Genomic DNA, 26,758 nt, shown 5'->3' on the forward strand with positions numbered 1-26,758 from the left:
TACCTCCCTCTCACCAATAGAACGTAAACTCCATGAGAGATCTATCTCCAGAATTGAGAAGTCTACCTGGCACACAGAAAGCATTCAATAAGTATTTGTTGAATGGCTGGATTAGTAAATGCATTTTCAATTGAACCATTTCCTCATGACTACCATCCCTCACCTGGACTTCTGCAACTGCTTCTTATTTGGTCTCCCTGCCATCTTTCTTAAGCCCCTTCAATTCATCTTCTACACTGAAACCAGAATAATCTTTCTAAAATGCAAATCTAATGTCATGCCTCTACTCAAAGCCCTTCAATGACTTCCCATTGTGCTGAGGATAAAGCCCAAACTCCTAACATGTCTTTTAAGGCCCCCTTGAACTTCTGAGTTATTCTTACCATTCATCATTTCACATTTTATAGATGAAGTCACAGCAACAGCAGTAATAGCTAACATGTACTGAGCACATGCTGTGTGCCAGGCACTAATCTAAGGGCATTATATGTCAGAAATCACTTAGTCCTAATCTATGGGATAGAAATTACTGTTATGCCGATTTTCAGATGGGGAAACTGAGACACAGCTAAATAACTGTCCAAGGGCAACTAGTAAGTGGTAGGACCAGGATGTAAACCCGGGCAGTCAGGTTCCAGAGCCCACCCTCAAATCCATTATACTACACTGTCTCTATATACCAGCGGTAATAGAAGTCCATTAGTTCCTTGAAGGTGCTGCTTTACTTCTCATCTTCAGATGTTCACATTGCCCTCTCTGCTGGAACGTCCCTTAGATCATAGCTTAAATATCCCTCCCTCTGTGAGACCTTCCTATGATGTACCCTAGAATTGTATGGATCCCCCTGCTCTGCTCTCCCGTGGCATTCTGAATTTCCCATTATAACTCCCATTCTATTTTATTGTAATTACTTGTCTGCCTTCACCAATAAATTTCAGGCTGCACGAGGACAAGAGCCATGTCTATCTTGTTCACCTCTGCACCCCTAGCACCTGGCACAGGCCCTGGGATATATGAGGGGCTGAGTGAATAATTTCACATGGCACCACCACTACAAGCCTTTCCTAACCCCCTCCCAAAAGTGATTCACTGTTTCTCTAAGAGCCCTGCTCACAGGGCACACATTTTATGCTTCATATTTTGTTAAATAGTATCTACTAAAAAGGATGTAGGGACTTCCCTGGTGGTCGAGTGGTAAAGAATCCGCCTTCCGACACAGGGGACGTGGGTTTGAACTAAAATCCCACATGCCGCAGAGCAACTAAGCCTGCGTGGCATAACTACTGAGCTCGTGCGCCTCAACTAGAGCCCGTGTGCCACAAACTACAGAGCCCACATGCCCTGGAACCCGTGCACCACAACTACAGAGCCCACGGGCCCTGGAGCCTGCGCGCCACAACTAGAGAAGAGAAAACCCACACGTCACAACTAGAGAGAAGCCCATGTGCCACAATGAAGAGGCTACGCACTGCAACGAAGACAACACAGCCAAAAATAAATAAAATAAATAATAATAAATAAATCTTTTTTAAAAAAGGATGTATATACATATCCTTTCCCTGTGTGCTTATGAAAAGCAGGTATAACATCTTATACATTTATGCGAGCTTTGAAGTGACTCACAAACTTAGCACTTAAAAAGTAATTATTGTGTACAAAGGATCTCTCTGTATTATTTCTTACAACTGCCTGTAAATCTAGTTATCTCAACCAAAATTTCAATTTAAAAAATAATTATTGAGGGTGGGAGGGAGGTCTAAGAGGGAGGGGATATATGTATACATAGAGCTGATTTAGTTCGTTGTACAGCAGAAACTAACACAACATTGTGGAGCAATTATACTCCAAATAATAATAATAATAATAGTAATTACTGAAAGAAATGGATAAATAATTACTCAAGAGCTTAAAAATGACTCCCCATTGTCCGACTGAGGCCAAACTCTCCAATTTAACATTCAGGGTCTTCGATTATCCAGCTCCTTATTATCTATCCAACCCAATCTTCTCTTCCAACTATACCATACCTCCTATTCCAATCAAGGTGAAACCTTAATCTTCTGACATACCAGCCTAGTCTAGTTTCCAGATCTTGCCTTAGGATACTCCTCCTACCTGAACGCCATCTGAGTCAACCCTTCCCTCCTCCGACTCCTGTTACCTATGCTAACAGCACTTTTCCTCTTAGCTCCAGCTCTAATCTTACCTCCATTGTGAAGTTTTCCTGACCTCATTTCTCTTTTTTCTTAGGATTTTATAATCCTCACTAACCACTGCATCTCCAACAAGAATGCAAATTTCTTGAGTCTCAGAATCATTCCTTCTACCTCTCAGGAATCCCCCACAGTACCTACCAGAGTGTTAAGTATATATATAAATACTTGCTGATTAAAAGAGAAGTCTCGTTAGCCATGCATATTATCAACCCTCAATCATCCAGGCTAACAGAAGAGCCAGTGTATAGAAAGACAATCTGCTGGATGAGTCCAACTATCTTTTAGAGTGGGCAGGAATGCCTATATTTGTATTAAGTACTGTGCAGTTGTTTCCAATTTTCCAGGAAGTCACAAAGCTGCCACAAATGGTCTAACTGCACATTTCTTCCCTTGTCAAGGCCCAGAGCCTGCACAGCTTATCATTCCATACTGGCAAACAACTGTATAACTTTTCCTCATCGGTGACACAAAGATAAAAATAAGCAGAGGTAGTCATATTCTAAACATTCGCTGGATCTCACCTTCTCCTAATAGGGAGATCATTGTTTGGGCACAAAAGATCATCTTCTAACTCTCACTGGGCAAATATCTTGTTTGTATCAACAAAGTGCTTTTGTAAATAGATAGAGTGACAATATCAATAAGAATTTGAACAAGAGGCTTGCCAAAGAAAATCCCTGTGATGATCTACTCTTAGGATAATCCAGAATTTATAAAAAGCCAAATTCTTCCCACAGTCCATAGAGATTTGCCCCAGCCTACGGCTATTTTCCCTAAGTGAGAGTTTGTAAACTCCTCAAACTATGGTTAGCTTCTCTTTCTCATCCAACTGGTCAAAGTTTTCTTATAACAACATACCACACATCTGAGAAGCTAAGTTTCTCAGCCTGAATTTTTGTTTGTACCTGGTAAAGCTACAGCTTTCTCCCAGAGGGATTTCAAAATGCCTAAGCTTCTCTCCAGAAAACTCTCCAAATACTTTCAGTAACCTAATGGCAATAGCTTTGCTACTAAAAAATTTCCCAACATCTTTCTGTTTTGGCAGGCCCTGCTGAAATCCCCCTCCCCATAAGGGGGAATCTGAGTAAAAACACTACCAGCTTCAAGTTCCCTTAGGCAAATTTCCAGCCCCAGTGCAAGGCCATGAGGTTAAACATTTCTCAATGACGCAGGCTCCCTCAGAGGGAGGAACAAGAAAAAAAAAAAGAAAAATCAAAACTTATTCTTCCCAGTACAATAAATCAAGAGACAACCGCCAAGTCCTAAAAAATAAAGTATGAGTGAAGTTAAACTATACACTGCTTGTTTTGCCAAGGCCCCTGGTAGAAGCACAGAACCAGGATGAGAGCTGTGGGATAGGAGAAAAGGCAACTGCAGAACCAGAACTCCAGCCAAATAGACAGATAATTCTCTAGGTTCTTTAGAGAATCTCTAGAATACTGATAATGTGTACATTTCCAGCCACTGTATAATTTATGATAACTAGAGCAACTAAAGCAAAATGATTGAACTGGTGGTTGTGGGGTAAGGAAATGGAATCACACATGAAGCAAATCATTATTTAGGATTAAAATGTGTATTAGGTGAGGGGCTTCCCTGGTGGTGCAGTGGTTGAGAGTCCGCCTGCCGATGCAGGGGACATGGGTTCGTGCCCCGGTCCGGGAAGATCCCACATGCCGCGGAGCGGCTAGGCCGTGAGCCATGGCTGCTGAGCCTGCGCGTCTGCAACGGGAGAGGCCACAACAGTGAGAGGCCCGCGTAAAATGTGTATTAGGTGGAAGGCTGAAAAAACCATAGGAAAGTATGTTTAATCAACTTCTTGGGGAAAGAGTATAAGGCTGATCATAGAGAAAGCAAATTCATCTGAGGGGCTGGGAGGGCTCTTGAACCTCTGGCCGCCTGCAGATAGATAAAAGAATGAAATAAAATCAGAATTGTTGGGACTTCCCTGGTGGTCCAGTGGCTGGGACTCCGAGCTCCCAATGCAGGGGGCCTGGGTTTGACCCCTGGTCAGGGAACTAGATCCTGCATGCCGCAACTAAGACCCGGCACAGCCAAATTAATTAATTGTCCCCTCAGAACTCATTTATAGATCACAGAACTTTAGAGTTAGAAAGGGCCTAATGCTTACAAGAAAATGCTAATAACGAAAATATTGTTAAATCTGTACAGCACATCCCCTTTCAGAGTAACTTCATTCATTTAGTCCTTAAATAAATTAAATTATTATGTACCTGCTGTGTGACAGGAACTGTGGATATAGAAGTAAGACACCATCCCTGCATTCAAGGAGCTTACTGCTGAGCTCTGCTAGGAACAATAATGCAATAAAACTAACCCTCTGGTGGTCTGTCCCAAGTATAGGGAGAGCACAGGAGAAGGAGCCACCTAAGCCCATCTGGAATCAAAGACAGCATGCATCTCGGAAGAGGGAGCCCTTGAGCTGGGACTTGAAAGCAGAAGTTAGTCGGCTGGCAAACAGAGAGAGGAACGGTCAAGGCAGAGGGAAGATTATATGCAAAGGAATAGAAAGTTAAAAGAGCACAGAATGTTCTGGAAACTAAAAGCAGTTTAGCATTGCTGGAGACTGTGAAGTTAGAAGTGATAGGAGGATAATTAGTCAGGGCCAAATAGACAATATAATAAAGTATAATAGCCTAAATTTTACCCCATAAGAAATCGAAGCATTCTGAGAAGAATAAAATGATTAGAATTGATTGTAAGAAAAAGTATCTTGGCAGCTGTAGGAAGGGCAGACTAGAGAAGAACCAGGTTGTAGGCAGAGAGACTAGTAAGAAGGCTACTGAAACCACAGTGAGAAACGATGACAGTCTGATCTAGGGCAGTGAGACAAACTACGAGAAGTCAAAGTAAAGGTAGAATCTACAGAACTCAGAGACCAAATAGATGTGAGGAATATAGGCAAAGAGGAATTGAGAATGACTCCTAATTTTCTGGGTAGGAAACTGGTCTTGAGTTAGGGAATGCAGGGGTAGTCGTGGGGACTGGTAACAGCAACTTTAAATCTGTAAAAGCCTCAAGTGTATGTAGTCGTCTAGATATCCAGGTGGAAAGAAGTAGTAGATTAAATGAAGCTACTAGAGCTCAGGAAATATGGTGGGGCTAGAGATACAGATGCAGACATCCTGAATAAGTGGTAGCTGAAGCCACCAGTTGGGATGAGATTGCTAGGGAGAATGTGTAGACTGAGAAGAAAAATGGGTCACGGACTAACCCTGGGAAAAACTGACATTTAAGGGACAGGAAGAAGAAGAGAAGACTGCAAAAGAGATTCAACAGTGGACAGAGAGGTAGAAGGCAAGTTGAAGAGAGAATGTTGTCTATAGTTTAGCTGCCCAGATCTGAATACCTTTCCTATTTGGGGGAAATTCCAAGATAGGGGGAAGGCAGGCCTCTCTTCCTACTACAGAGTCCCTCTCTCTGCATCCTGGCATCCAGCTCACAAGTACAACCCAAGTCCAGCCAATCAGATCCTCTCATCTAGAACTTTGAAAATTGGGGGAATGACACAAATGTGGAAAATATAATCAGAAATTATCCCTGGCACTATGGCAAGTATCTACCGGTGGCACTGCCAATAGTTGCAGGCATTCACTGGAGACCAGGCCAGCAGCAGTGGCAGAGAAAGTCCAGTAAGCAGTGCCAGTGACAGAGTCCTCAGCAGACAGTCCTGTGACATGGTCTTCGCTATGTCTTGCCTCGCTCAGTTTCTGCTCACTTTCCGACCTTTGTTAGACAGTCTTCTTGTTAAGGCTGTGCACTATCCAATACTCTTCCAAAAAATTGATTTTATGCTTAGGTTAACCAAGATTACACAAAGAACCCTGAGTAGTACAGAATAAGGAGAGAGCACTGAATAGGGTCAAATGGTAAAGAAAAGTCAAGTAAGAGGAGGCCTAAAATGGGCCCACTGCATAGGGTGACTAGTAGTCAGCAGTGTTCTTGGTGACACTGTTCACATGTGTTACCTCATTCCACCCTCACAACACCTTCTGAGGAAAATAAAGCAGGTACTACATCTTTATTTTATGGTGAAAAAATTGAGACTAAAAAAGATTAAGATCATACAGTTCTTTTGACTATCCACAGTTGCTCTCAAGAAAGTTACTTTATAGATGCCCACTAAAGGAGATGTTAAATGTCTACACTAATTCTTACACTGAATGTCAACTAACACAGATGATGATCACATATGGTCCCCAATCCTGGACTTCCAGCTTCTTCAATTCTGGCAATATAAAGAGGATCCCAACAAAAGCACTAGGATTCTCATAGACAACCACCCAGAAACATACCTCAAGGAACCTGAGGCTCCTTGCCATCACCCTTCCATGGCTCATTCAGGGTGCCTTGGCCACTACTTAAAGAATGTATCATCGGCTACAAGGACTCCTCAAGTGGAAGGGATCTTCTATCCCTGACCATGAGAACCACTGTGGGAATGAGAGGTTGAGAGCTTTCAGAAGAAGATGGTTATTTCTCAACTTCATTCCTTTGGGATATGTCACAGCCAGGAAGGGAGAAATTGGAAATAGCAGCTTTCACAAGCTGCCAAATCCATGTCCTAGTCCCAGGGGATAATTAGCCAATGAGGTTTTGTAGAGCTGATGTAATGTTGGCAGAGGCTAATGCTTTATGTTTGAACATGTAGCCTCTTGATATTTAGCTACAGGGCTAAAAGGGATGACATCCTGAAAAGCCAAGAACCCATAACACCACCACTTAGCAATTTGCATCTTTAAAGTAATTTGTAAACTAACTGATCCGTCTTTATTATGAATAGTGTACAAGAGCATTTGTTAAACTATAAATTTTCTAAATCTTATTTTTTTGTAACTCTTTTACTAGGAAAAGAAATTTCCAAACACCTCCAAAGAACAAAGATAATTTAGAAAGCCTAAAGTAACAAAAGAAAGAAATTAGAAGGAAGGAAAGTTTTCCTAGGAATAAAGTCTGTTTGTGGTACTTTAGTCCCACTACCAGCACGCCAAGTTTAAGGCTGTCTAATGTTCTTATGAAAACGATTTTTGAAACTGAGTACACTGAGACAAGCGCTTTCAGGAGCGCCACATATCTCACAAGAGTACTCTGTAATGCAGGAGGTAAGAAATCAATGGGCAAGAAGCAGAAGTATTCAGACATTAAACTCTTGGTTTGAGCTTGAGCTTTTAAATTGCAAAATGAATGCTTGCCACTTTAATAAAAATTAAGTCCTTTGACTTAAATATGCCATGATGATCTCCCAAAGCCTCAGACAAAATTAAGTATATTAAAAAGGAAAAAATTTAAATTCTCTAATCAATTGGCCAAAACATAATGCTCCCAAATAGGTACTAGCTCCTTACTTGAAGCAAGAGATAACTTTTGTTTCAACCTGGGGCAGAAGTGTTATCTAGTGATAGAGATACAAATACTCTGTAGTTTATATATCTTGACAATTTCACAAAAATTGAGAATGACTTTTCTCAAAATGAATGATGGAGAGGGAAGGACGGTACAAAAAACCATGACCCTCTCCATCTTATAAAGAAACTATAGACTCATCCTTAGTGGGATACTCTGCACTTGCTCTTAGAGAAATAGTTGGGTTGGGCAACCTAATACCAAATGTTCCAAGAGTGGCTTTCTTCCCAATCTCTCCAATATTTCACGTTCACTTCATTCACTCATTAACATTTATTCAGCACCAACTAGGTATCAAGCTAGACAGATGCTAGATATAAAGTGGCAAAACAAAATTAACAGGTTAGATAAAATTAAAATGAACAATAACAGGTAAGGTCTTCATAGAGTTTATAAACTAGTGAGGGAAACACACATTAAACAATCAAAAAGTCCCACAAATAAACATATAATCTCTAAGTATAAATGCATGAAGAAAGAGAGAATGAGAAAGAATGAAAATAACCAGAGGGGAGGGGCACGCTAGGGGGGCATTCTCTGAGACCCTAAGGAAGGATGGAACCTAGAAAGCAAAAGGATCAGGAGGTGCAGCTGGAGAAGTAGGCAGGAATGGATAAAATGAACCATGCACGCTGAGAAACTCACCTACTATTTCATGAGTACAAATACTGACTTCAGAACTAGATATCTAAGCTCTTATTCTAAACTATCTAAACTAGCATATGATCCCTATGGAGGGGACCACGTTTTTCTAGATTCTCAAACACTTTTCATGTAACACCTATGAAATCTAAGAGTACATCAAAAAAATAGTTTTCCTTCAAATTTATCAAGACTTTTCTAAAAACATTCATACTAACCACCTTAGTTGGGATTAAATATAAATTTAGTAACACTGAGTCAGTTGACCAAAAGCCAAGCTGCAAGGGGATCTTTAGCATAAAACTAATGCGAGATTATTTGCAAACATCTGGAATGACTTAGCAGATATAAAACTCAGCTGTTAGGATGTTCTGAAAGCTCTATACTACAGAGCTCAGAAGAAAAGGGGGAAGGAGGCAAGGGGACCTTTTTTTCTTACCAGAGTCAGCAAGGACCTTCACACAGAAAATGTTCCTAAAGATATACAGATTTAAATTTACTTCCTACCCACAGAAACTATTTGCAACATCGGAAAAAATTTCTAATGCACGTTTATGGCAACACACTCAGGAGGTTTTGCTTAGTTTCAAACATATGAAGCTGGTTTGGGCCATGGGTGTTGAGTCAGAAATCTTGCTACACTGCAATTCAAAATAGCGTCCTTTCTAATCCTCGTGAACAGGTACAAGAATCACTGTTAAAAAGAGGGAAGCTTCTAGGCAAAGGTTAGGGCTTGTATGAAGGCTTTCTAAGTAGGGTTAAGTGTAGGGGAAAAGGTCATCCCTATGTAGAGAGGAGATCTAGGACAAGAAAATTTAATACAGATATTCAAAAAGCGAAAAAAGTTAGAAATGTGTTTAACAATTATGTCATAGTGTTCTGGGGGTGTGGGGGATAAGGTAGGGAGGGAAGAGGGTAAAAAAGAAGGTAGGCTATGTAATGAAAGAACAGGACAAGGAACCTAGACAAGCTGGGTAGCCTGTCAAGAGCTACTATATATTTATTGGGAGATAAAAGTTCACGTGGAAAGCAATATAATGTAGTGGTAAAGAGCATGGATTCTGAAGCCAGACCATCTGGGTGCAATCTTAGTTCTACCACTTGCCAGGCATGTGGACACATTCCTTTATCTACTTTGCCCTTCAATTTCACCATCTGTAAAATGGGATAATGAGAGCATCCATTTCACATAGTTATTGCAAAGATTAAAAGAGCTAATATATGTAAGGAGCTTGGAACACTGGCACATGGTAAATCCCAATTAAAATGTGTTAGCTACTATTATTTTATTTTAAATATATTTCTATATTTTTCCTGGAATTCTTATAAAATCTACTTAGAATTCCATACTCTATAAATGTGTCTCTTATGTTTTATGGTTTGTTGCATTGTCCTGTTTGGTCTCTACTAGTTTTTTTTTTTCTTTCTTCTATTAAGCCACATATTAAAGAGATATGCAAAAATGTAAAACAATGTCATTCTCTTACTAATTTTTTATTTTAGAAAATATAGCTATTTTTCTTAAAACATGTTATCTATGTTAACATAGTAAAGGGATTTTTATTTAAGTATAGTTGATTTACAATATTGTTAGTTTCAGATCTGCAGCAAAGTGATTCAGTTATATACATACATATATATAGTTTCAGATTATTTTCCATTATAGTTATTACAAGATATTGAATATAGTTTCCTATCTCTACTAATTTTTAATGATTTGTTTTTCAAATATAAGGCTGTCTTGCCTATGCTTAAGGGAAATAATAAAAATTTTCTTCACCTGTGGAGAATTTTAAATGGGAAGTACTCTACCCCTGGGTTTAGGCATGGTTAGGCCCAAGAAATGAGTGAGGGCAAGGGAAGGAAACCTCAGGGAGAAAGCTCAGGAACCACCTACAGAGCTGGTTTTACTAACTTAGAGATTATCTTCCACAACTGTTCTCAAACCTTGGAGGTTTTTGTGTAATATGGCACACTTCCTGACAAGAGATCAGGGAGACAGAGGTGATGTGGGTGAGAAAGAAGTTCACACACTTGGGGTTCTGTTGTGTTTTGTTTGTTTTTTTAAGCATTACCTAGCAGTGTTACCTCCTTTTCTCCTTTTGGTTTACTTCCTTCCAGAGTAAATTTAACTCCAATCTCCTGGTGCCCAAATTAGCTCAGGGTACTCCAGAGTGTATGAAGGTGAAAAGCGATCAACCTGATTTGTTATACCCAATGGAACATTTTTCTGTTGTTCATAAAAGGAAAAAAGCAACAAAAGTCCATAAAATATTCCACAAACTTTAAACTTTAAAAAAATTTTTAGAATAATCACACCCACTCATAGGTTTTAAAAAGCGCAGCAACAGAATCATAATAGTTCAAAAGCGTAAGAGCACAGTCTGACTGAAAATGATCAATCTAATTTCACTTTGTAAACTGACTAGATGGAAAAAGGAGATAGAAATTAGCAATAGAAGTCAGAGTCCACGAAGTTAATTTTTTAAAGTTGTTAACCTTGTATTTATAAAGATGGGAGAGTTTTAATGTAAAGGTGACTTTAAGCTTAAAACAATCAGAGATAATTTTACAAGTTTTTGAAATCAATTTTATTGAAGTTTAATCTAGATATGACAGACTTACCCATTTTAAGCATACAAGTTCAATGCCTTTTGACAAATGTATACACCTGCATAACCAATATGACAATCAAGATACACGACATTTTCACCCCCTCAAGTGCTCTTATGCCCCTTTGTAGTTAACTTCTCTTTCCGCTTCTGGCTCCAGGCAACAACTGATAGGCTACCTGTCACTCTAGAGAAAGCTGCATTGTTTTCCTCAGACTTCTTTTTAATTGAGGTATCATTCACATTCTATTCAATTCACCCAGTCAAAGTCTATAATTCAGTAGTTTTTAGAATATTCCCAAAGTTGTACAACCATCACCACTATCTAGTTCCAGAATATTTTCATTACCCCCAAGAAATCCGTATCTATTAACAGTCATTCCCCATCACTGTCCTACCCCCTACCACCAAGCCCTGGCAACCACTATTCTTTCTGTCTCTATGGATTTGCCTATTCTGGACATTTCATATAAATGGAATTATACAATATGTGGCTTTTTGTGTCTATCTTCTGTCACTTGGCGTGCTTTCAAGGTTCATCCATTTTATAGAATAGTTTAGTACTTTGTTCCTTTCTATTGGTGAATAATATTCCATTATAAGGATATACTACATTTTGTTTATCCATTCATTAAGTGATGGACATTTGGGGCGTTTCCACTTTTGGCTAATGCTGCTATGAACATTTGTGTACAAGTTTTTATGTGGAGCGATGTTTTCAGTTTTCTCGTGTATACACCTAGGAGTAGAATTTCTGGGTCATATGGTAAATCTGTTTAACTTTTTGAAAAGATGCCAAACTGTCTGCGTTTTCTTAAATTTTTTATTTTGAGATGATTATAGATTCCCACTCAGTTGTAAGAAATAATTCAGAGATCCGGTTTACCCTTCACCCAGTTCCCCCCCCAATGATAACAGCTTGCAAAACTATAGTGCAACATTACAACCATGATACTGCCACTGATACAGTCAAGATACAGAATATTCCATCACTTACAAGGATCCCTCATGTTGACCTTTGATAGCCACAATTACTTTCCTCCCAGCATCACCTCATCTCAGCCCCCAAGAGGCGTCAATGTGTTCTCAATAACTATCATTTTGTCATTTCAAGAATATTATACACATTATTCCTCCGTGCTACAATTCTGGGTACTCAGTAATTTCAAATTGATTCATTGTTATACCTAATGGAAAAAATCATTTTAAGTACTCTACCTATTTTCCCTAAGGGAAAATGCTTGGGGAGCCCATTGTTCAATAATAGTTCTCCTCATGTCATGACTTGATTTTATATGTCTCTTCAATATGTTTTTAAGGGATTTGGAGTAGAGCTTTAAACATCTTCGAATGCTAGTTGGGAAAACCCGTATCTTTGAAAGTTAAATTACTTTGTGCCTTAAAAACGTGCATTTCACAAATAATTTTTTTTGGAATGATGTGTTTGAAATAGTTATAAATGCTTGCTATTTTTGCCAGTTTTAGGACTTTTTAGTATTTGCAATTTGGTAATACTCTTTTAGAAACACTGTGTGTGTGTGTGTGTGTGTATAATTATATTCCTAGTCATACTTCTTAATAAAAAAGTTTGAAACATAAAAAAAAAGAATGTTATACAAATGGAATCATATATGTAACCTTTTCGGATTAGCTTTTTCACCCGGCATGATTCTTTGGAGAGCTGTCCAGGGTGTGTTTTATGTATCAACAGTTTGCTCCTTTTAAAAAAAAAAAAATACACCAACAGATCATCTTTACTTCTTTCACCTGTTCACCTCCAAAACAAAGTCAATAAAAATAAAATATCTGTTGGAACAACACGCTTCAACTTTAATACGCACCTGAGGACCTTGTTAAAATAAAGATTCTGATTGCACGTCTGAAGTGGAGCCTGAGATTGTGCATTCCTAACAGGCTCCCAGGTGATACAGATGATACTGGTCCTTGGAACACACTGAGTAGCAAGGTGTTAGAAGGGTTAGCAAGGTTATAGCATCTGTTTGGATAGCCTACTTAATGTTAACACCATAAATTTTCAATACTCTACACAGCCAAATATTTTATAAATTTTATAAATTAGTCTGATTTAAGGAATATAATTCTTCAGTATAAGTGCTTCGGTTCCTAACTACAAGGCAAAGATGAGGCAATATGAACTATGGCTTTCTGTTAAAGAGTAGATGGACTGTTAGGAGGATTTTCACACCTACCCTACAGTCAAAGAACAAAATAGACTACAGAAAGGTACTTTTAAACAGTTAAAACATTTTATACTAACACCACTATTTTATGCCTAAGAGAACTCAGATTTTTCTTACCCATCAAAAACAAACAAAAGAACTTAGTGTGTTTTTAGTTCATAAAAACTTTGCTGAAAGGTTCAGCAAATTGAGAGTAAGTTACCGTGCACGGGAAGGATCTGCAGCTCTGCCAAGAACATGACCTAATACAAACACTGCGAAGATAAATTTCAATAAATCTTACAAAATAGAAACAAGGCAAAAAATATAAAAGAAGTTTAGACAAACTAGACTGGTCAGATGGAACAGCCTAATGGGATGGAGTGCCTCCTTATCATTCACTGTTTGGTCAGTGGAGTGCTTTGACGGAAGAGGTCCCAAAATCAACAGTTCTAGCTCCTGATCCAAGACACTACACTTCCAGCCATTTTCTGCCTCTTTCAACTACCTACGTGTACACACACACACACACACCCCTATTTAATATGAGCTTTATATCAATACAACAGAAATATATGCTTAAAATTAGAAAGATACAGGAAAACTCAAAGGAAGAAAAAAAATCTACTATGAAATCCCACTACTCAGAGACAGTTATTAATATTCTGATATATATCCTTATAGCCATTTTTTTTGGATTATATGGATAAATGGTAAACATTTTCCCACATCTTTAAATAACCTTATGACTACATTAGTACCAATTATATGAATATATCATAAGTTATTTAACCAATACTCTATTGCTAAAGTATTGGTTGTTTCTGTTTGTTTCTGTTTTTTCTATCATAAAGAATACTGCTGGGGATATATGTATACACATAGCTGATTCACTTTGTTATACAGAAGAAACTAACACGAAATTGAAAAGCAATTATACTCCAATAAAGATGTTAAAAAAATACTGCTATGAGCATCCTTATATATATATGTATACACACACACACACACACATATATATACCTTTGAAAATATCTTTAGAACAAATTTCCAGAAGTACTTCAAGATTAAAGAAGAAAGATATTTTTAAAAAATTTATGAGTTGCCAAATATCAAGAAAGTTGTGGCAAGTTGTCAGAATATCAGGAAGAAATAAAAACTATCTGCACCTAATAGTATTCAAAGACCAACAAAAAAAACCCAAAAACAACCACAATAACATCAAAAAACACACAGCATTTATTATGTACCAGGAACTGTTATAAGCATTTTACATACATTAAGTTATTTAATACTTACAACTTCTTGGGGTTGGTATTGATATTACTACCTTTTTTTTTTTTTAACAGATGAACCAACAGGCACAGAGAGGTTAAGTAATTTGCCCAAGGTCACAGAGCTGGTAGTAGTGGCAGAGCTAAGAAACCTGGGCTCCAAAGTCTATGCTCTTGAACACTATACCCCTATTCTTCTCAACCTTTTTGACATCAGGACTCCTTTGCCCTCTTATAGTTACTGATAATTTCAAAGAGCTTTTGTTTATATGAGTGATATCTATTACTACTTATCATATAAGAAATTAAAACTGAAAGCATTTAAAATATCTATTATTTCTTTAAAAAATAGCAATAAACCCACTATATGTTAACATATATATTTTTATGAAAAAATATAATTATTTTCCAAAAAAAAAAGCAAAAAGAGTGCCATTTTACCATTTTTGCAATCTCTTTTAACATACAACTTACTAAGACAGCTGAATTTTCTTTTTTTTCTTTTTTTTTTTTATTAGTTTCTGCTTTATAACAAAGTGAATCAGTCATACATATACATCTGTTCCCACATCCCTTCCCTCTTGCGTCTCCCTCCCTCCCACGACAGCTGAATTTTCATACATGATACTGCATTCAATCTGTTGACATATCATACCAGCATGTAGCTCTGGAAAACTACACAGTACACCCATGAGTGGACAATAGTAAAAAAGGCAAATAACACCTCAGTATAAATATATAAAGAGCTTCCATCTCACATCCACTGGAAAGGTCTCAGGGATGCCCAGAGGTCCCCAGACCACACCTTGAAAACCACTGCACTAGTTACTGCAGTGCATGCTACACAGAATAGTTGAAAGGCATGTCCTCAGGAACATACCTGCCTAAAACATATCCCAAAGTTTTTGGTAAATCATTTACTCAAGAATTATTATTAAGTGCATACTATGCATCAGGTACCCTTACAGGCACTGGAAACACAGCACAAAAACAAAAGAGAAAAATCCCCTACTTTGAGGTATTTATTTTCTTGTAGGGAAAGACAGCAGTAACCAATAAACAAATAAATCACATATAGTCAGTCCTGCATATGCACAGGCTCTGCATCCACTGATTCAACCAAACACAGATTGATAATATTTGGGGGGAAAAAAAATTCCAGAAAGTTCCAAAAAGCAAAACTTTAATTTGCTGTGCAGGCAACTATTTACACAACATTTACATTGTATTAGGTATTATAAGTAAACTAGAGATGATTCAAAATATATGGGAGGATGTGCATAGGTTATATACAAATACTACACCATTTTATAAAAGGGACTTGAGCATCCATGAATTTTGGTATTGGGGGCGGGGAGTGGGCTGGAACCAAGTCGTCCCTTGGTTTCCCCACAGAAACCAAGGACGACTATATTCTGTCAGATGGTAAGTGGTATGAAGAAAAATAAAAGCAGAATTTTAAAAAACAGGATGGTCAGAGAAGGCCTAACTGAGAAAGTGACACTGGAACAAAGATCTGAAGGAGGTGAGGGAGCAGGCCATGAGGCTACCCAGCAAAGAGTGCTCGAGCAGAAAGAATGCCAGGTAGGAAAGCCCTGAAACGGAGCACAGCCTAAGGTGTGCAGGGTCAGCTGAGAGGCCAGCACGGCTGGGACAGAATGAGCAAGGAGAGAGGAGGAGGAGTGTAGTCTGAGAGTTACAGGGCTGGGGCCTTGTAAGGACTTGGGCTTTTTCTGTGAATAAGAACCAGTGGCAGGTTCTCAGTGAGGAGGGATACGATCTGACTTTTCATTCTAAATGGAACATATAAGTAAGTAGTGTTTCAAGTAAAAAACCTAAATTTAAACATATATTCCATCTCTTACTGTGTGTCTCGAAGCCTCTCTAAGCCTCAGTTTCCTAACCTACAAAATGTGAAGGTACAGATACCTTAAAATTGTTGGGAAGATCAAATAAGATAATATACATAAAAACACTTTAGAAGTATGATACACTATAAAAATTTCACTACTGAGTTTATTTTCACTATGTAATTGCCACAGATACCTCTTTTCTAGGCCCTCTGTACTCTCACTAGACTGCTGCCACCACCCCATTTATGTGGGTGCCGTGAGATTAAGGATGCCTTAGACCCCTAACAACATGAGCTCAGCCTGATACTGCCCTTTAGCTTGTTGAGAGCAAGGCAGAGAACGTTGTTTTTTGTTGTTGATGGCAGAGCGGGAGGTTTTTATTTTTTTTTCCCCCTTGTTATTATAAAGAAAATCCTTTCAAAAATAATGCATGTGGTAATCATAAAAGTGAAGTTCCAAAAGAAACAAGACTGTATGAGACTCATCTTTATTTAATTTGGCACTGTTTTAATAAAGCTAAAACTGTGGTTCATGGTCTTGACAGCTTGCCTCATCCAAAAGGAAACAAAAGGGAAGAAAAAAAGATAGAGATAGACAGACAAATTCAAATTCCTTTGATCTGGGTCCTAACTCTAAGGGGACCCCAGATAAATTAATAAGTCAGAGAAAGGGCAGTAAGATGCAATCCAGAATACTGATGACAACATTTGTTTGTCTGCCTACCTGTCTTCTGAGATCATCATCAAGGTATGAGATCAGCACTCAGGCCAGAGAAGGCAAGGCAAGATGGAGGTCCACCAGGGAACCAGGGAACCACAGGGCCTGTAGCATCTGACTCCACTTCCCAGGGGCAGGAGGTAGACACCCAGGCACTGGTTTTTATCTCTACCTCTTAAGATGTGAGTCACTCTGAGTAGTGGGAGAAACCTGCAAGGAAAAACCCAAAGAAACCAAGATCTCTGGGGGAAATTATAAACAATCTCATACATCAAAGGTCTCTGATGGTTTCTTTGTTAAGTATGTTATAGCAGAAAGAGCACTGTCATGGGAGTAAGGAAATGAATTCTCCTTCCATCTCTTCCACTAATTAATCATGTGACTTCAGGAAATTAACTAACCTCAAAGGGCCAAATTCCTCATCTTAAATAAAGGAGAGGACAAGAAAATACCTAAGGTTTCCTTCAAGCTCTAAAATTTCTTGAACATAAACAAAAACATATTTTTAAAAGCCCACATTAATATTTAGAGTATTAGTTGATCCAAAAGGTAGTTATTGCTGAAGGTTCTGGAGTTCTTCACTAGCGCTATAGACCCCTGAGTGATGTGAACCCAAACAGGGGGCCCTTCCTTAAAGAATTAATGTATCACCTAAAAGGGCAAAAGTTGTCTGCCCACCATCTTCCTTTAACTTTATTTTTATGAATTACTCCTCCTCTCTCTCTAACCCACACTATTATAAAATATACAGGTCAGAGGCAAACTGTAATGATTAGGGAACCAGAAGTTAAATAAATATGCAAGAATTAAGTATACAGACATCAAGGAATGAGAGAGTAAATGGACCAAGGAAACACTTTTATATGGTAGCATGTATGGGGTACACACATAAAAAATTTTAAAGGTATATACAGTTAAAAGCAAACTAACAAAGCAGTTTTCTAAGGGACAAATCGAAGAGGGTAATTAGAGGACTTTAGTGTACACTGTGCTGCATTTCTCAGGTTGGATAATGTGTCCATGGGCTTGTGTGTTCTATATACTGTTGTAATATGTACTCTACATGTTCTTTCACAATTATGGGGTATCCCATAATCATAATAAATTTAAAAGAGAACTCCATTCTTTTGTGGAACAAAAAGTCTCTTCTGTCCCGATCCCCCAGCTCTCCATCCCTTCTCCCTAAGGCAGTCACTGTTGCCAGTTTCTTAGTCCTTCCAAAGATATCCTATACAAGACAAGAGTGGGGAGGGGGGGTGTAGGGTGCAGATGGAGTCTGTGTGTGTGCATGGGTGGGTGGGTGTGCAGAGATATGCACACAAGAGAGACAGAAAAAACAAACCGACTCCCTAACCGTGCCTCATCCAGATTAGGTGTGTATCCTGTGACCAAACACACCTAGGAAACTGCTTCAATCCTTTTCTCTACAAAGGAACTATGATCCACCGTTGTACAGTTATAAACTAGTAAGAAGACTGCACTGGCTGGATGCAGGGACAGGGCCTGCCTGGTCAAAGCCTTACGTATTAGCTGTCAAGGGCTGAGCCCTGGCATTCCTTGTTTCTAAAACATACCAGAGTCAGTGCTGTGCCCCAATACTCCCTTGGTCTTAGCTTCAGAAATCCCATATGTCCATCTCAGATAATTAGTTTTCTAATCACAATGATCTAGATAGGTTTCCATAGGGGTGATAGGTGCTTTAATCCTCTGTGACTTGATCAGAACACCTGGATTTAGCAGTACACATCGCAGGAAGACAATGCACACTGCACATCCTGAGATGCGGAAGAACTTCAGTTTTGAAAGCTGTGCTTTCAACAGCACATGCTTAGGGCAAGGCCTGGCTAAGATACAGGATGATAGTTAGAGGATTCATGTCTTAATACAACAACAGATCTTAAAATACTTTCATAAAATCTTGATTTAGGACGCTTATGCCAATTTATTAGGGTAAGTATGCCAAACCAGATTTCTTCATTCATTAAAAAAATAAAATACATGGGGCTTCCCTGGTGGCGCAGTGGTTAAGAATCTGCCTGCCAATGCAGGGACACGGGTTCGAGCCCTGGTCCAGGAAGATCCCACATGCCACAGAGCAACTAAGTCCGTGCGTCACAACTACTGAGCCTGCGCTCTAGAGCCTGAGAGCCACAACTACTGAGCCCACGTGCCACAACTACTGAGCCTGCGTGCCACAACTGCTGAAGCCCACGCACCGCAACGAAGAGTAGCCCTCACTCGCTGCAACTAAAGGAAGCCCGCGTACAGCAACAAAGACCCAATGCAGACAGACATACATACATACATATATACATACATAAAAAGAAAATACATACTGAGTGTCTACCACGTGCCAATGTCAGGAGCCAATATATGGATGAATATATAGTCTTTGAGAAGCTAGTAATCTAATTAGGAAGACATGAAAAATGATAATTAGTCTACATTGTAAAGGTGGTGCAGGAACAGAGAGAAGGAAGGGCTGACTCTATCGAGAGAGGTTTCACAGAAAGGCAGCATCTGTACTGGATCTCAAAGGGTCAGAAGGAGACGACCAGCAGTGAGGAGGATGAAAGTCTCCTCATGCAAGTATGCCTCACCAAAAATCTCCAAGCTTCAAATACTAAATGAAAACACAATGTATCCTGGAACTTTGCTGTAACATTCAGTATCTTGAAGTTTAATTTAGGGTGAAAACTTTGTATCTTGATTCTTGTCAAAGGAGTTTCATTACTTTAAACATTTCATTAAATAGTAGTTTCACCTATAAAGCATATATTCATGGAAATCCAAATACTTTATTGCTGGAAAACCTACAGCTCACATAGTCTAAATGTCTTGACTTTATAGAAAGAATGATAGGCTTCTTTTTTTTATTAAAGCTTCATAAGAGATGCTTTCTCATTTCCTATCATAGATACACCTATTATTTACTATTACAATCCAGTATAATGATTACAGCTTCAGGAGAAAACAGTAACAATTTTACAAAGCAACACAGTACTAAGGTTTTTGAACATTTAGGAACCACAAGTACTAGAGCAATCAGTTTGCTATTACTCCTTTCTATACCCAGTTTCCTTACTTTTATGAACATATGCAAAAGAAAAAGGTCCACATACATGCTATTCTCTGCAGACCTTTCATTCTACCTGTATCCAATACCCCTGTCAATTTCATCCATACTTGTCTTACATACTATTATCCTTTAAAAGTTTTATGAAGTAGCTGGTCCAACAGATGGGTGGCTAGCCCTACCCAACATATGTCACAGGAAAAACAGCTCTTAGGCAAGACAAGAAAATATTAAGTAAGTCCCTTTCCCTTATCCAGCTAGGAACAGTGAGACCCCAGCTCAGAGAAAAGCAATCTTTTAACTTTTATTAAGAAAAGTTACTGGACTGAGATTATCTGTAAGTAACAAGATGATCAAAGAAGGGAGAGAGAGTCCAAATGCTAACTTCTACTTCCTAAAATAAAATATGCACTTGCCCACATACAGCAGAGAACCAGGATACAGAACAGGGAAAAAAAAAAAATCTGAGTCATTTTAACTGGGAACTATTTCATCAAAGACAGATGGGAAACATTCAGATAAGCATACTATCTTGTTTAGAACACAAAGCTCAAAAGATCTGTGGGAGGAAAAGGAAAGGAACCTGGAATGCAGAGCATACATGAACAGAAAGACTCAACTAATAAATGACTCATCATGATCTTATTTGTAAAACCAGAAAAAAACAGAACAGTAGCAATATCTTTCCTTTTTGTCCATACCCTGTCCATAAAGTGTAATGTGAGAGCATCTGATTGTGTCTTCAGATGGATATCTGTGTCTTTCAACATACTATCTAAGCGCTCCCTGAGGAGAACAGTGAGACCAGTTCTGCCTGAGACAGTATCTGCCAGCACCAAGGAGTCTAATTTTCCTTTGAGTGAAGGCCAGTGGATGGGAAGAGGTCCCCAAATGCCACTTGTATGAATCTTTCAAGATAGTCTCTGGAACAGGAAAACACTACAGACTACATTTTAGTAGAAGTCTAAAAATAACAAAAGAACATTCCCTATTTTTAGATATCTAACTTACAAGTTTAAGAACACTAAAAGAAATCATTAAAAACAAACTGGGAATGTTTTAATGTTTTAAAAGATAACTTTTAAATTGGGAAAACTGTTTTTAAGAGATAGAATTTCAAAAATCCTGCATTCCTTCTGTTGACTGGCTGCCTCCTTGCTCAAACTTCCTCATCTCCAAAACTTAGAGTCCCAATCCTACATGTTATCAAGAGCATTTCCAAAGAACCAAAAGATGATACAAATAAAAGATTTACCACAAAAGAGAAGAACAGCTAAGGAAAAATTTTAAGGCACGCTTTCACAAAGAGTCATTTAAAGAAGAGTGTAGATTAGTGATTAAAGACAGTACTGTATAAAACAGCAAAAGCAATTTAATTATCCCTCATTAAAAGCAGCACCACGGACAATAACAAAGTACTTGATTAAAGAAGACAAGTAGTTTTTTCTCACATGTTTCCTCACTGAACAATCTTAAGATCGGTAAGCATCTAATTCAAAGCTATGTCTGAAGATCTAGAATTTGCAATCAGGAAAAAATAATTAATATTTTTTACAATAAAAACCTGAAAATGCAGTACATTTACTGGACAATTTATATTTACCCTCCCTCTATCTTCCTCTCCATCTCCATCCAACCCTAGTACAAATATGCCCAATGTTTTTTAAGAAAACTATGGCAAATAGGATTTGCAGGCAATACGGGAATTACCGGACTGTACAGCCATCATTAACATCTCAGGTTCCAGTAGCGTCATGACAGGTTCTTCTCAGAAACAAGAGCCCACAAATGTAATGAAAAAACCTCAAAGTCGCGGAAGAAAGATGTTGTCTTCGGAGGCTACTGAAGCTTTCATAAATTCAGTCTCATGCCTTATGCTCAAATCAGACTGTGAGAACTCACTCCCCTTCTGAGTGCAGTTACCAATTTATCCACCCTTCACACAAGTCAAGATGGCACTGAGTTGATTTACTGCCGACAGGAAACCAAAAAGCACTCAAGTTAAGACATATGAAGTGTGGTTAGAACAGTGAGTGAGCTCCTCCCCTTGCTACTCGTCTCTGGGGGGAGGGGAGAGACGGACAGAAAGACCTTCAGAAAAGAGATCAACCGCTTTTTTCCCCCTCTCTTTTCAAGCAGAGAAGACGAGTGTTTTGTTCAAATCCTTAGTATGAGGGGCTCGGCTGCTAATGCAGTTTAGAGCAACAGACGAAACATAATCCAAACAGCTCAATCCTGTGAAAGACACAGCCCAATTACTGACCCGTTAATGGGAGGTGGGATGGGATCAGGCATATATAAACACATACACACAAATAAATATGTGCGGTGAGTTAGTTTTCTGAAAAAGCGTTCTAACGGCTTTTTCATCTGTGGTACTTACAGATAACAGGCTAAGGAAGTTGAATGTTTAACTACAGAAGCACAGATATTTTCTCCACTCCTTCTCCAATTAAAATATCTGTTTTAAAAAGTTATCTGAATACATTCCGGAGCTAAAATCTGTCTTTCAGATCTGCCAAACCCCTAAAAGAGCTCCTTACTTGTGCCTGTGTAAGACACGGGATCTGTGAATAGACAGCTTACTGATGTTATTGACTTTTCTAAAATGCTTTATGATCTTGCTGGACATTTGGAACACGTAAGAAGACAGTTATAGAAATAAGAATTTCCCTTTCCTCATAAAGAAACTTCAATCCTTTTTCCACTAGCACAGAGCAGGATCTTCTGAATAAAAACGAACATGGACATTTTAATCTTTCATCGCAAAAACAAAAAGAAACTAAAATCTTTTCAAATTATAGCAATTTCCATTTATCCAAAATTAAAAACTCATTTCTTCCCTTCACAGTACTTTTTACTGATATTCATAATAAGGATATTAAGATGCCTTTCAGCATATCTGATTGACTTTCTTTTTTTTGGGGGGGGGCTACGTTGGGTCTTCGTTGCTGTGCGCAGGCTTTTCTCTAGTTGCAGTGAGCGGGGGCTACTCTTCGTTGCAGTACGCGGGTTTCTCATTGCAGTGGCTTCTCTTGTTGTGGAGCACGGGCTCTAGGCGTGCAGGCTCAGTAGTTGTGGCACACAGGCTCAGCTGCTCCGCAGCATGTGGGATCTTCCCGGACCAGGGTTCGAACCCATGTCCCCTGCATTGGCAGGCGGATTCTTAACCACTGCGCCAACAGGGAAGTCCCTGATTGACTTTTAAATAGCTGAAAACTAGAAATCCATTTTTGGTATGTTTAGCTAGAATGCCTCGTTTTTTCTGGGTGACAGCCTGTATCTTGAAAGCCTACTGGGCAAACTCAGCCCAGCAAATGCCTTAATGCTCACGTAGTCACACAAATGATAAATGAAAGCACTTAGAGGTCTTAAAAGAGAAAGTAGTCTCAGAATGATTGACAGCAATATTCTGTTATTAGAAAAGAGAAAGCAATTCAGATTTGCGGTGGGGGAGATTCTGTGGAGAAGAAAAAACTTCCTTTCTTTCTCACTCCAAGAACATCATGTTTAAAAGAAAAGCCAGAAAAGCTCTATATAGAACTGTGGGAATGACTCAACAGGCAACGGAGTGGCAGCCGGTGTGGGCTAAATGCTGCTCTGGGAAGAGAGAAGCATTCTCACTGGCCCCTTCTCACAACCAAGCTCTCAAACCATCTTATGAAAAACGGGTAAATTTCAACTCTCAGACTACGTGATAGTCTGGCCAGAGGTTACCAACTAAAGGAAAAGAATCCCTAAAAGCTTGAGTCATTCCTTTGTCCATATGTGGGCTGGACAATTTGCTGTGTGAGGGTTTTTCAAGTGAAACAAGTTCTCACAGTTCTGTACTTAGAGGAAAATAAATACAAATTATAAGATTCCTGCAAAGAAGATGGTAGGAAGGGCAGAGGGCTGTTTCCCTTCTGCCAAAACTTTTCTGTTTGCTGTAGAAGAGTGCTCGGAATGTCAACTGTCAATATTCCAGCCTGACAGAGATACAGTACTGACAGTCACGTCACGTGGTGGTAGTAACATTAACACATCACATTTCAACTGATTTGTTTAACTTTTTCACAGCAACTCCACACCCATTATTTCATCTGCACTTTGGGATAAAAGGAGCTAAATAAAAAGAAAACAATTTTTAAAACAGAAATCCAAAAAATTAATCTTAAAAAAAAAAAAAACAAGCAACATAATCTGCCTACTGCTAGGATTTTGCATTCACCCTGAAGAGTATCAGCACAGCATCAGACTCAATGTGAAAACTGGTTTTAAAACAGGTTTCACAATTCTAAAAGTCTGAACTCCTATGGCAGCTTCAAATCCACTAATTTTTGTGCAAATTAGCAAAATTTCATAGAAAGAGAACTAAAGTAAACTTTGAAAAGGTCTCTGTACACGTGAACACGATTTTCAAGTTGATGGGACCAGGGAAATGAAGGGTAATGATCTTAATTCCCAATAAAATAAAAGCTCTTTTGCTTTTAATCATAACTCTCTAGCTAATTAACAAAAATTTAATGTGATCTACAGTCCATTAATCCACTCTAAAGGGACTTAATAACTGCAGTAGAGCAATATAGTTTATTCATAAAGCTTTCCCACCCACCACTGGCTCCCCAAAGGCCTTTAATGTTCATAATCAAGAGGAACTAGACAAGTTCTTGTCCTACTTGACCTTCCTACTGGATTTGTCATGGTTTCCATACTCTTCTTAAAATTTCCCATTTCCTTGACTTCCTTTAAAAATCCTACTTTCCTACCTCTCTGACCTTTCCTCTCAGAATTCTAAATGGCTCCTCTTTCTCTGCCCCTCTCAGAGCACCCCTTTCCCTTCCTCTTGTACATATTCTCCCTGGGCAACCTCGGCCTTTCTTAAGGTTAACCACCACCTACCTACTGGTCCATATCAAGCCCTGCCTTTACTTGTACGCTACCAACTATGCATCTCTACGTGGCTTGGCTATCCTAAACTCAGTACGTACAAAAGCAAACTTCCAATATCATTGTTTTGCACCAACCCCTCAAGATACATTGCTTCCATTCGCCCTAACTTAGGTAACAGTACTCAGGTCCTAAACCATAAACTTAGACTCCCCTCCCTTCAGCCCCAAACATCTAAGTTTAATTATCTTATAACTTATTTCTCAAATCCATCCCTACAACCAGTGCTTTATTTTAGGTCCCTAATATTTCTTGCCTGGAGTACAGTAACAGCTTTTTATCGATAAAAACATTATAGAAAAGTTCAAACATACACAAAGGTAGAAAGAATGGCATAATAAGCAGCTTATGTACCCCATCACTTAGCTTCAAAATTTATCAATACATGCCTGCTTCCCCCAGCACCCAGCCAATACCGGATCACTCTGGAGCAAATTCTAGGCATCACCTAATTTCACCTTTATTCTGTAAACCCAGGAGATAAGAACTATTTTCTTAACATAACTACAATACCACTACCACACCTAAATTTTAAAAAAATTCCTCAATATCATCAACTATCCAGTAGATGTTCAAATGTTCCCTCCTGTCTCATAAATTTTTTATAGATGATTTATTCAAATCAGAGTCCAACAGGGACAGCATATTGCATTTCATTAATGTATCTCTCTCTCTCTCTCTTTTTTTTTTTTGGCCACGCCAGGCAGCTTGCAGGATCTTAGTTCCCCAACGAGGGATCAACCTCGGGCCCCCGGCATTGGAAGCATGGAGTCCTAACCACTGGACTGCCAGGGAATTCCCTCTTAAAGCTCTTTTAATCTATAGATTTCTACTTTCTCTTTTCTTTTCTTGTAGTTTATTTGTTGAAAATAACCAGACTGTTTCCCCACATTTTGGATTTTGCTAACTGTATCCCAAAGGTGCCATTTAACATACTGCTCCATCCCCTTTATATCCAGTAAGTTAGGAGTTAGACTCATACAGAGTCATGACCCAATTCAGGTTCAAGTTTTTCACCAGAATATTTTGTAGGTGGTAGTGAGTACTTCAGCAGTAGCTTCTTAACTGTGCTCCTTCTCTCCAGCCTTTGCCTCGATTAAAAATCATCCTTCTTACCAACTGACTCTTGTTCCTCCTTCAAAACTCAGTTTAAGTGCTGCCTTCTCCAGAAAGCCTCCCTGATCACACCCTCCATGGATATGCTAAATACCCCTCATTCATGATCCTTCAGAGCCTGTTCCCAACTCTATTACTACTCTTTACCACATGGTTTAATGCCTCTGTATTAACAGAGCTCACACAGTGTCTAACATGTGACAGCATTCATAAATGTATGCCAAATGGAATGAAAAGCCCTATTTATCTCAGAAAATTCTAACAGCATGGGAAAAGTTCATAACAACAAAAGAATCCTTACCTACCCAGAAAAGGCAGGTAGTCTGCTACAATTTTCACTAGAACACGTGCCAATGTTATTACTTAGAAAACTACATGAGGAAGACTGAAATTATCCACAGTACTGAGGTATAGGGTTAACATAAAAAAGGACATCCACAATAATAACCTGGAATATTAAGTGCTAATGACAATGAAAATGCCCAAATTGTAGGGGATGAGTAGGAGGAACCAGAGAAACAGAGCACCTGGCTCACCTAACACAAACTAAGCATTGAAAGCTGTCAGCTTCACTAACAACTGATATCAATTCCTAGGACGGAATGTAGTACACACAGGTATACAATATTAAGAATGCCTTTTTGTGATCTCTGTGGGATTTCAGAACACAGAAATGTAATCTTGTTCCTATGTCTACTTCTGATTTGGGTTCTCACAAG

General features: G+C 38.8%; 1 protein-coding gene across 1 annotated transcript in view; it reads right to left on the reverse strand.

Annotated features, from left to right (window-relative positions):
* The window catches only part of MRTFA (myocardin related transcription factor A), a gene marked incomplete at both ends in the record, with an annotated part of 105,829 nt that extends 84,079 nt beyond the window's left edge, over positions 1 to 21,750 (reverse strand). Inside the window, one exon of the mRNA XM_079715894.1 lies at positions 21,705 to 21,750. Within this exon, the coding sequence (XP_079572020.1) occupies positions 21,705 to 21,750 (46 nt within the window). The remainder of the gene's footprint in view (positions 1 to 21,704) is intronic.
* Between the last annotated feature and the right edge of the window lie 5,008 nt (positions 21,751 to 26,758).

The sequence above is a fragment of the Hyperoodon ampullatus genome (assembly GCF_949752795.1).
Source record: "Hyperoodon ampullatus genome assembly, chromosome: 11".
Taxonomy (NCBI): Eukaryota; Metazoa; Chordata; class Mammalia; order Artiodactyla; family Ziphiidae; genus Hyperoodon; species Hyperoodon ampullatus.